General features: G+C 58.9%; 1 protein-coding gene across 1 annotated transcript in view; it reads right to left on the reverse strand.

Annotated features, from left to right (window-relative positions):
* Window positions 1-5,192: 5,192 nt before the first annotated feature.
* The window catches only part of CTIF (CBP80/20-dependent translation initiation factor), a 257,814-nt gene continuing 251,210 nt past the window's right edge, over window positions 5,193-11,796 (reverse strand). Inside the window, exons 11-12 of the mRNA XM_005884497.2 lie at window positions 10,671-10,724; window positions 5,193-9,056 (exon numbers count right to left, since the gene is read on the reverse strand). Of these exons, the coding sequence (XP_005884559.1) occupies window positions 8,841-9,056; window positions 10,671-10,724 (270 nt within the window). The 3' untranslated portion in view covers window positions 5,193-8,840. The remainder of the gene's footprint in view (window positions 9,057-10,670; window positions 10,725-11,796) is intronic.

Here is an 11,796-nt window from a genome sequence, read left to right on the forward strand (position 1 = left end):
GAGTGTGGGATCAGGATTCGAATTCGGACCTGCTGACGCCCTTGGTGCTGCTTTTCCCAGGAGTCCAGGGGCCTCTGCTTCTCCTCCACACGCAGAGGGTGGCAGGGCTGTGTGGCCTGGAGGCCAGGTGCCCAAGCCAGGGGCCGCGGGACTCATCCTGACTCACTGATTTTGGGTCACCCCAGCCCTCAGGCTCAGCTTTCCTCCTGGAAAACAAGGGTAAGACCCACCCCCTCAGCCTTGTGGAGGGTCACGTGATCTAACACAACTTTCACTCTAGGTCGACAAAACTTTGGAAGGCATCGGGGGACAGAAAGTCAGCAAAAGTGGTTTCGGAGTGGGTGGGATGGTTGCTGTAAGCATCCACCATGCAGTAGAGTTTATGCTCTTTGCTTATAAAAATGCCCAGGGCCCTCACGCAGGGCCTACTGGCTCTTAGGTGACCAATAGTAGTTGGCTCTTAGGTGACCAACAGCTCTGCTCCGCCACCTCAGTCCTGCTGACGTAGGGAGAAGAGTTCATGATAAGAGAGGGGCAGACAACCTGTAAAAGGCACAGGCAGTAATTAGAAAGCAAAGGGGACTGGATCTACCTGCATAATCCCCGAGGGTAACCCAGAATTACAGTCCTGCCTACTCATTAGTGGGTCCAAATGAGCGAGTCATCAGGAAGGGGCAAGACACCTCGCCCTCTGCCCGAGAACTCAGGATGCCTAGGAGCCCCTGTAGGAAGATTTCTATCAAAAACTGTTTAAAAAGATTTTTCTGTGAAAGGAGGTAAGTTACAGCTACAGAAAATGAATGCTCCTGACGCTGCTGCCGGGAGCCTGGGAGGGGGAGGGCTGGCCTTGTGCGAAAATCAGACCCTGGGTTTTAGATCCTGGTTAGTCCCCTCCCCCACTGAGGTGTCTCCCACCTGCATAATTCACTGGTTTTCTTGCAAGGCCTTCGGAGGCAGAGGGGACCCTGTTAGAATACTGTCTCCCCCAACCCCCCAGCCCCCTCCTCCTAGGGGTGTGACCTGGGGCAAATTAGCCTCTCTCAGTCTCTGAAATGGAGACGGTGCCCTCAGGTGCACTGAGATGCTGGGAAGTGCTCAGTTGGGGGCCTGGTTTAACATAGCCCCTAAAAGCTAATTACCACTGTGACCTTGGGCAAGTCCCTTTCCTGTGAGGGCCTCAGTCTCCTCATCTGTAAAATGGGAGGGTGGGCTCTCAATCCCCCCCACACCCTGGTAGCCTGGAGCATTTGGAGCCTCAGCTGGGGAAAAGGACGAAGTGGTTTCCAGGGATTGAGGGCAATGCATTTCCTGGAAGGGAGTCCCCCAGGAGGCCCTGCTTCCCCTGCAGACCTCAGAGCTGAAGGGATCTGTGGGGGTTTCTGACCCACGCGTGCACCACACGGATTCCTCAGACACCACTGCGGGGGGGCCCCCGGCTTCTGCTGGGGTTGTCCTGTGTGTGTGTGTGGGGGGGTCTCTCTCCCTTATGTGGCCCCTCAGCCACCCGGTGCCACACCATCTGCTGGCCCCACATTGTCCTGCAGTTCACGCTCGATGCCCAGCCCCATCCTTTCTTCTCTGTGACGGCACGTCAGGCCTCTGAGGACAGATGTGCCCCCCTGGCCTTCTCAGGCGGGAAGCCGTGGCTCCTCGCTGTGGGCGCCAGCGCCCTCCGGCCTGCTCATGGTCCTTGCCGGGTGCCTAATAAATCTGAGTCCCAAAGGGAAGGCAATATTCCTGGTGCAGCAAGTGCTCCGCGCTGGGTGTTTTTGGAGGAGGCCTTCCTCCCTAACCAGTGTCAGTTAGGGACCCAATTCAGCCGGGGCCTCTAGAGCCCAGCCGGCCACGGGCGAGGGCAGAGCCTGTAGGGAAGGCCCCCTGGCCCCTGTGGCCAGGCCTTGGCCTCACTGGGAGAGACAAGACACAGCCTTGCAGTTCCTTCTCCGAGGCCTAGTTTCCGGAGATGTTGGCCTACGAGCCTCTGCCTGGGCAGGAGGGGTTGGGGGGTGGTTGTGGCTGGTGAAGTACCCCCCTCAACCCAACCCTCCCCCACATGCACACAACCCCACACACCCAAGAACACACACAAGGAACCCAGCTGAGGGGTCCGCGGCAGCTCCCGGGTCCTGGCCAGGGTGGGGGGTTCTGGAGAGGGGAAGTGGCAGTAAGTGAAGGTGCTTGTCTGAATCTCCAACCATGGTCCAGAGACTGGGCTTGGGTCCCCTGCCAGCCAGCCAAGATCGCCAAACCCCCACCCATCAGCACACCCCTAAACAAGGGAGGATTTGTCGCTGTTTCTCTAAGCCTGTTTCCTCCATCTCTGCAATGGAGTAAGAAATGTCTGTCACCTGGCAGGGCTGTTGTGAGGGTCCAACAAGATCATATATTTGGAAGTTAGAGAGCTCCACTCAAGCAGGTGGCATGGTTCTCTAAACCTCAGTTTCCCCAGACATTAAATGGGTCTGAGAACGTTCTTTACTTCCTTCCCAGGGCTCTGGTGAGACGAACCAGATACTGTGTGTGCGAGCTGTGGAGAGGAGCCCTCTGGGCGGAGGGTGCCCGGCCAGGCAGACACAGCTGCTCGCCACACTCCCGCTGCCTGGCCTGCAGCCAGCGTCGGGCAGAAGTTGCTACTGCATTTGTTTGCAGAGTGGGCCAACTGCTTCCTCGGAAGACAGCAGCATGAGCTGCCCCTCGGATCCCCCCGCCCTGGGTCGCCCCAAGATCAGGTGGGCATCAGGGAAGGCAGGCCTCCTTCCTGGCCCAGGTACCGTGTCCATGCCGGCCGAAGTCCCCACCAGCCTAGCACCCAGGGCACACCATACTTCCAGGGCCCACGAAATGGATTCATCTCTTTTAAATTCAGAACCAAGAAATGAACTTCTATGTTGAAAAGGTGTTTTAATTAGCAATATCAATATATTTGCCTTTATACCGACGTAGTCATACAATTTTTATATTATTTGAAGGAGAAAGGGCCTACAAAGGCCTAAATGCCCATGGCCCATGAAAGTCATAACATTGCCTTGAGTTCATGGTATAGATATCACCCAAGGGTATTTTCCCATTGACTTTTGGAGAGAGTGGAAGGGTGGGGGAGAGACAGAGAGAGAGAAACATCGATGTGAGGGAGACACATAGATTGGTTGCCTCCCGCACGTGCCCCACCAGGCCCCGGGGATTGAACCTGCAACCGAGGTATGCGTTCTTGACCAGAATCGAACCTGGAACCCTTCAGTCCACAGGCTGGAACTCTATCCACTGAGCCAAACCTGCCAGGGCCATGGAACAGGTTTTGTCCCACCCTCAAGCAACTTACCAGAACCCTCCCCCCTCAGTGCAGCTGGGACAACAAATCCCAACATCACCCCAACGTCGCACACACAGGAGCAGACGCAGCAACCGGCCGCTGTTTCCAGACATCAGTTCTGTGTCTCTGTAGCAGCCTTGCGCTATGTTCTTGAGGTGGTGGGTGGCGGCCTCCACCATCTTTTCTCCCATGGCCCACAGAGGGCACGAACATGGGTACCCACCAGGAAGAGGGCTCCCGAAGGCCCGGATGCCGAACACGTTGGTGCCTTATGTGTCCTCTTCCGGCATGTCGTCAGGAACGGTTCCCGTGCAGTTTGCACATTGATGCCACCTTTGATATGCCTCCTAGGAGGGTCTCCCTCACCTCCCCCCACCCGAGCACAGTTGCACATTCAGCAATGGGTCCTTTTACAGACCAGCGTGGAACTTTGCAACATCGCTCCTCCTCCTCACCCCACCGAAATCCCTCGATTGGGCTATTTCATCACGCTCCTACTTTCACTGACTCGGGGGAGCACCAAGCAGCCGGCCATGGCGGTCTCAGGGGGCAGCTGGCTGCTCCGTCCGTCTGGTTGGCAGGACTGACCGGCTCCCTGGGGAGCGGCCGGAGGGGAGAGGCTGAGGACACGCTCACCTTCTGGGCTGGGGGAAGGGGCACTTGGCTGTCCGGCCTGACGCTTCCACGGACCGGCCTTCGGCTCTGGGTCGGTCGTGTCTGTTTTCTCATTTGTGAAATGGGAATCAAAGGTACTCATCTGCCTCCATTGAACCGGCAGCGTCTGGAAGGCCGAGGCCACTGGGGAGCTGTGGGGAGGAGGCCGTTCATACTCGCCAGGAGCTCTTTCCCTTCACTTTCTCAACCCCTCCTTTTTGTGCTGTGTCTGCCGTGGGACGAAGGCCCTTACAAGGCGTGTGTTTGAGCACACGTGTGTGTACTTTCTAGTTTATTCATTCAAAACACGCTTCCCCTCCCTCCGACAGACCCCCGTGCAAATCTAACCCGTCCTCAGAAGGACAGGCAACTCGTGTCAGCAGAGGTGGCAGTGAAAGGCAGGAGAGAAGCATTGTCATTTGGATGGTATATTTCATCATTTTCAGTACTTTAGAACCTTCTGGAACCAGGACTAAGCCACCCAGAAAAACCTCCTCTCTCCTTTGGTGAATACTGTTTGGTAAGATTTCCCCCTCCCCACCCTCTCGCTTACCTTTAAACACCTTTCATTTTCACCGCTGCTTTCTGCTCCTCCTTTGCATTTTGTAAAAAACTGTCTTGACAAAATATCTCTAATGTTTAATCTAAATGTCTACCAACCTGTGCGTTCTTTTTTTAAAAAAAATTGATTTTTTAGAGAGAGAGGGGGAGAGAAACATGGATGACAGAAATATCAATCGTCTGCTTCCTGCATGATCCTGGGAATCGAACCCACAACTTGGGTATGTGCCCTGCCTGGGAATCAAACCAGAGACCTGGGTTCACAGATGATGCCCAACCCGCTGGGCCACACCAGCCAGGGCCTAACCAGTGGTCTCTGCTCAGTGTCATGGGACTCAGTGCTGGGCAGTGACCAATCTCAAGGTGCCCTCGCCAGCTCCTGGGCTGACCTGGCCGCCACCTGGGCCAGGTACCTGTAAAGGGGAGAGGCTCTGGTCGCCACCTGAGGAGGGAAAGCCTGGCACCTTCTAGCCAGAACGAAACCCCGAGGGGGACGTGTTCCCAGGCGGCAGTGTCACCAGGGTCTCACCCTGGGAGGGATGGTGCAAAACAAGGGACATGTCATCACAGGAAAATGAACCACTGGGCCCCTTTGGTGGAAGACTGATTGAGCCCCCGGGACAGGGTAGCCACTTGCTCAACTCACAAAGAACACGGACTCAGGGCATTCTTGTTTTTCGGTGCCGTTTATTTTTTAAACCCACTCGTAGTTTGGGTTCAGCTGGAAAGCAGGACACACCGAGGGAGGGGAGGTGTTGCGTGAGCAGGATCCGCTGCAGCGTTGGCGGAAGCCCAGGCCCCGCCCAGGGCGGCAGGTCCCACCGCCCAGGCTCCCGCTGGCTCCCACGAGGCAGGCAGCCCTCTGCACACCCGTCCCCAGTGGAGGAAGGCCGTCTCCTCTCGGGTCTGCATCCTCACAGGCCCGGCCAGAGGTTGCCCAGCAGCTGGGAGCCAGGCCTCCACGGGGCCCCGAACCTGCCATCCGAGGAGCCTGGGCTGGTTTCTGAGGCCAGAGGAGACGGGGGCTTGGCGTCCGGGGCGGCCTCCAGGGGCTGCTCCTCTGGCGGCCTGGCAGTCTGGGCCCGCCCCCTGCAGCTGCCCAGGGCATGATCAGTGGTACATTTCCCACACCCCCTCCCCATGCCCCCGGAGAAAAATAAAATAAAATAAAAATTAGAATAAATACCGATTCGGCCAACATTTACATTTACATGGATGGACAGGACGATCCCCAGACCTTGAAGGTTTACAGACGAACAGACGGAACTGGGTTTGGAGGTGCACTCCTCACCGAGGATGGTGGGTCCAGGGCGGTGGGTGAGGAGCCTTCTCCGGGCAGCGGTCCCAGAGCTCAGCAAAGCCACACGGCCTAGGGGAGCAAGGCTGCGGCGAGCAGGCTGGCTGCCCGGGAGAACAATGACAGCCTCGCCTTGATGGCAGGGGAGACGGACAGAATCCACACCGGATGGCCGGACTCGGCCTCTGAGCGCCGAGAAAGCCACGGGCCCGTGGGGAGAACTGCGCAAGCCCTAGAAATGCAATACCCAGTTTTGCCCCTTCAAATACATTCAGAGGTCAACTTGGATATGGCCTTCTCACACAGCAGAGGGGGGCCTGACCCGGGGAGGGGGGTCTGTGGGGTGCCCATGCGGCCCCCCAGTTCCCGTCTGAATTGTCTCTCCTGGGAAGCTGCTTCAGAGTCTCAGGTTTTAGCCTTTAATGTTAATTCCTTAAAAAAATGATTCCTTTTTAAATGTTTTCCTTCCACGTCTGAAAAAAGTAGCAGCAACCTGTTTTTGAAAAAAACAGCTGAAACTGTTTCTCGGATTGGCCAGGAAGCGCTTTCGAGCAATGGGATAAACTAGGCAAACCACGTCTGGAGCCACCGTGACACGACACGTAATTAAAAATATATTTATATATGTATACATATTTATATCTCACTTCACACTCTGGTCCTAACAGTCAGGGAGGGGTTGGCCCTCAGGCAAGACCACCAGGAGGGCCCCAGGAGGAAGGGCACGAGGCCCGCAGCGCCCAGGATGCCACCTGTCCCGGCTTTCCCCGGAACAGCAGCCCCTGCACGCCCGGTATCTGGGGCCCTGCATGAAGCTTGCTCTCTGAGCTGGGGTGGAGGTGGGGGACCCCACTCTCCTGCCTTCTAGACTTGCACCCCCACTCCTAGGCCTCTCCCTTCCTCCTGTTTTCTTCTCAGCAGATGCACCCACACCCATACCCATGTGCACACACACGTCTGCACACACACACCCACACACGCACATGCACATACACTTCAAGGAAGCAAGACCCATGTCAGCACAGGTGTGTCTGAGGCCTGGCAGGAGCGGCTGCTGGCCTGGCGGGGCCGCCTGACTCCTCCAGATCCTGATTTCCCCCGTGTCCTCTCTGAGCCTGACATCAGCCCCCCTCTTCCCTCCAGGCCTTCTGGGGGCCTCCGGTGTCCCGGCCCAGGATGGGCTAAAGGTGCAGGCTGAGGAGGAAAGGCGGGAGGAGGTGTGAGGAAGCTTGGGAAGCAGGAGAAGGCAAAGGCTGGGCCACGAGGGTGCTGGCTCCGACAGAGGCACCCGGCCGGCTGCAGGTAACCCTCTGCCCCCACAGGCGCTTTTTTGGGGAACTGGCACGAGCTCCCATCCCGGCTGGAAGGCAGGTTGCAGTTGGTGGGAAAGCCAGGGAGTACTGGGAACCTGCCCCCTGCCCCCTCCCCGCTTGCCTGCTTTCCCAGACTCGGGGTCAGCAAGGGGAAGCCTCCTCCAGCCCTCACCTCGTGCCAGCCTGACCGGACCGGGCAGCCAGGCCGCCTCCAGGGACCCAGAGTGACTGGCCTCGGCAAAGGAGGAGATAAGGAAGCTGCTGGGCCGAGGTCATTTTCTGGGGCTCATCACAGTGTGAGCTCCGGACCCTGGAGGTGTGTGTGTGGGGTGCTGTGCAGGTGCCAGTGACAACAGTCCAGAGCCCTATCCATCTCCCTCCACAGAGGAACCTCCCAGGACCCAACTCCTGCAGGAGCCCTGCCTTGCTCGCAGCCTGGCACCCCTGCCCGGTCACCTGACTGTCCTGCTTGTGACTCAGTGAGCAGCCCGGGGACGGCAGTGCCCGAGCCCCCTGGGCATGGGGACCTGGGCTGTGGGAGGGCTGGGTCCTGGGTCCTGCCTGGGATGAGATTAGGGCAGTCACACGGCCCATGTAGTTACATTCTGAGCCCCCCCTCCCCCCCCACACACACCCAGAGGTTGGGACAGGACCTGTGTGTGGAGCAGAAAACATCCCCTAGCGTTTGGGTTTTAGTTTGCCAGCCTGTGCTGTGCCTGGTTCACCGCCAGGCCCAGGGCCTTGCACCCCAGTGTGAGGTGTCAGCCCTTTGAGAGCAGCGAGAATAGGAGCAGGGAGGTGCCCAGGTTCCGGAGGGACCCCCACGGGCAGACGTTTCCAATTACCCTAATTGGCTACTGGCAAGCTGTCTGTGGCTAGGAGCCTTCAGCCACAGGGGGTGGGTGTGATGTCCCTCATCGGGGTCCTCCTGTGGGATCACATCGCGGCTCTTTCATTGAGAGAGGAGACTTCAAAGCAGCTGACTTTTGAAAAATATAACACAATGAAACAAAAGAGCGCAAGGAGAGCTACAATCCCCAGCTCCCCGCCTGCTCCCAGCCCAGGCCCCAGGCGTGGGGTCTGGGAGAAGGACTTGGAAGTTGGGGGTGGGGGGGGAGCTCGAAGATTGGAAGAGAAGGGATGCCTCTGTCCCCAGCTCAACCCTGTGGACAAAGGCCGTCCATGACGGGCGGCTGGTGGGGACCGTGCCTGCCTTTGTCCTCCCGGACATCTGCTACACGTCGCCTGCTGCCAGTTGGCGACGGCGGCTGACAGCATGCGGGAACAATGCACGCCTCTCCGACCCACTTTCCAGCCTCTGAGGTCCTTTGCGACCCACGCGGTGCCCTGGTGCGCCGGCTGCCCGCTGGAGGAGGAGTCAGGGGATGAAACCCCTGCACAAAGGCCTGCGGGCTCCTTGCTGGGAGGGGCAGGAGGAGCAGGAGTGAAGGGGGAGGGCCGGGCCACCGTGAAAAAGCAACATGCTCCCATGACCGTGCCGCGGCCGCACGCTGGGGCTGGGGCTCGGATGGGGGGCATCCTGGGGTTCGATCCCTTCCCGCCAGGCTCCAGACGGGCCTCCGGCTCTGCCTGCCTTCCTCCCGTTTGTTTCTTTCTCCAGGGCCACCCCTGTCCGCCTGCCTGTCCATCTGGCCCACGCACCGGGGCCCAGCTGCCTGCGGGCCGCCCGCCAGGCCCCTGGCTGTCAGGCTGTCAGTTTCTGGATGGTTCTGTTGTAGTACTGCGTGATGGGGGGCGTCAGGGGGTTCCAGCTGTTGGCGTGGAGCTCGATGACCTCCAGGAGCAGCGACCGGGTCAGCATCGACTCCGAGGGGCACAGCATCTTGTCTCGGGCACTGGCCAGGAGCTCGGTCATCATCTCGGGCAGCTGCTCCTCCAGCAGCCGGCCCGTGCTCTGCAGCTGTGGGCAGAGAAGGGGGCGCGGTTAGGACAGCACGTGGGCCCGGCAGCGGTCCCGACCCACCTTGGGTGGGTGAGCTGGGGCAGGGACAAGAACCAGCTGGATCATCTCAGGAAGGTGCAGGCCCAGGCCTCTGGGACACAGGGAGGGCGGAGTGCGGCAACAGCCAACTGCGAGAGCCCACACTTAACCACCAATCTGTTGGCAGACATAAGAGGGATCGGAATATTGCCTGCTGCCCAGGAGCACAACACGTCTCCCTGTCACCCCAAAGCTTTCCTCCTACAGGAAGCCTTCCCTGACTGCCACCCACACCCTCACTGGCTGTGTGACCTGCTCCCTTCACAGGCGATCAGGCTGCTCCGGGTTAATTTTCACTTGCTGGGCTGTGTCTCTGGAAATGAGCTTAGTCATTGTTACCTGTGTGTGTCCATGTGGAACCTGAGAGCGGAGAGCAGGATGTCTCCTATTTCCCTCCTCCCTCCTCGCCGCCCCAGCCCCACCTCCCCACCCACAGCACTGACCTCTGCCCACACCAGTGACACGAGGAAAGAGAAACACGAACCGGGCAGAAGGCCAGCCAGAGGGCCTCCCCCCCAGAGAGGCCCCCAATCACCTAGAAAAGCCCCCGTTGGGAAGGAGCCCCAACCTTCTGAGCTGTGCACCCCTGGCCAGCAGCCCCTGCCGTTCTCTCCATATAACCTCACCCCCAGCCTCACCCCACCCCCAGCCTCATCCCACCCAGTGTTCAGGCCTCTACCTTCTTCACAAAAGCTTTCTTCACCTCCTGGGCCCACCCTGACCTCTCTCCTGGGATGCGTGCTCTGTACCCACACTTTTTCCCCCACTGCTCATCCAGTGGGGTGCGTGCACATGCGTGTGCGTGTGTGTGATCTAGTCTCGCCGGACCAGACGCTGTCTGAGGGCAGGGAACATGCCTTCTCCTTCTCCTTCTCCTTCTCCCTGCTCTCCCTGCAGTCACGCAGCTGGAGCCCGACCATGACCGGAGTGACTGTCCCTTACACCTAAGCTGCGGTCCGGGCTCCTGCACTCTAGCCTCCGAGATTCTCGGGAGCAGCCTTGGCAGCGGGCAGCAGCCGCCTGAGAGGTGAGCTCAGCCGGCCTGGTGCGTCCTGGGTACCCAGGATTGAGGCCCCTCCCTCACTGTGCTCCACTCGGAGGCTCTGGGCTGTCTTCCGAGGGCAAAGGTCTGTCCCCGTGAGTAGGGGAGAGCCCAGTGCCTGCGGACAGATCCCAGAGGGAGAGTATCCACGAGCAGCGGCCACACCTGGGGGACAGGCCTGGCACCTCCCGAGGGCTGTTCTGCGACACTGGGATGCAAGCCTCAGGCGCCTTCCCCAAACTCCACAGCACCAAGGCCCAGGTTGATATCGGGGGACAGGGGTCACCCGGAATCTCTTACGTCACTTAGGTGTGTGCCTGGTGCGAGGAGAGGGCGGCCCTGGGGACAGGGAGGGTGACGATGCCAGCCCTCGTGTGACCCTCTCCATGGCCAGCAGTCCTCCGCCCCTCCGGCCCAGGGCGGGCAGGCTCCCTGTGAACATTCACATTCCACACAGGAAGCCGCTCCCCACCAGCCCGCGCGCTGCTTACCTCCATGGAGCAGCACAGCACGGCGTCTTCCTTCACGTCCTGGGACTGCAGGAGCTGTGGGGGCGAGACCATCTCAGTCCCGGGCTGCCCAAGCGAGCACCAGGGACCACGGCTCAGGGCGCCCGCTCCAGTCCCCCGCAGCCGGGCCCCCGCCCAGCCCCGGGGCAGCCTGGAGTGAGCATCTCCAAGGGTCAGAGGATACCAGGAAGCTGGGCCTTCTCGGGCGGGAGCTGAGCCCCTGGAGGACTGCTGTGGACACAGCCTGGGCGCCCCGGCCAGGTCAGAGGCCACGGCAAAGCAGGGTACGGGTGGGCTTGAAGAGGCAGCAAGGATGCCGGGATCACTGGCGGTTACAACTGGCCAGCGAAAATCCTCAGAGAAATTAGCTTAAAGACTTCCTGATTGGTGAGCGGGGGCTCGGCCGTGGTCTTGGGTGTTCCTGGGCCCTGGCTACGGGAGGACTTCTGGACATCAAAGTGCTCTTCTGCCAAACCACAGGCCCACTGGCTTCCCCAAGGCTGGACCTGCTTCCCGGCCAAGGTCACGGCCTGGCCACACCCCCACCCAGGCTTCCCTCTACTGCCTCTTCTCTTTTCTCAATCTCTCCCTTTTGCTTTTCTAATTGATGTGGAATTCAGATAACACCAAATTCGCCATTTTTAAGTATACAATCCAGTGACTTAGCATATTCATAAAGTCCCGCAGCCATCCCCACTAAGTCCAGAATATCTTCATTGCCCCCAAAAGAAACCCGTGCCCATTAGCAGTTAGTCCCCTGACCCCCATCCCCTGGCAGCCGCTCAGCTCCTTGGTCTCTATGGATCTGCCTGTTCTGGACATTCCAGGTAAACGGAATCACACGATAGAGTAGTCTCTGTGGATGGCTTCCACTTGACGTAACGCTGTGGAAGTTCATCCACACTGGGTGAACCTTGCGGACATTGTGCTCCGTGAAACAAGCCAGTCACAGAAGAACAACTACCGGAGAACAGTATGGAGTTTCCTCAAAAAACTAAAAATGGATCTCCCATTTGGCCCAGTGATCCCACTTCTAGGAATATATCCCAAGAAACTAGAAACACCAATCAGAAAGGATATATCCACCCCTATGTTCATAGCAGCACAA

This window comes from Myotis brandtii, unplaced genomic scaffold (assembly GCF_000412655.1).
Source record: "Myotis brandtii unplaced genomic scaffold, ASM41265v1 scaffold833, whole genome shotgun sequence".
Classification (NCBI taxonomy): Eukaryota; Metazoa; Chordata; class Mammalia; order Chiroptera; family Vespertilionidae; genus Myotis; species Myotis brandtii.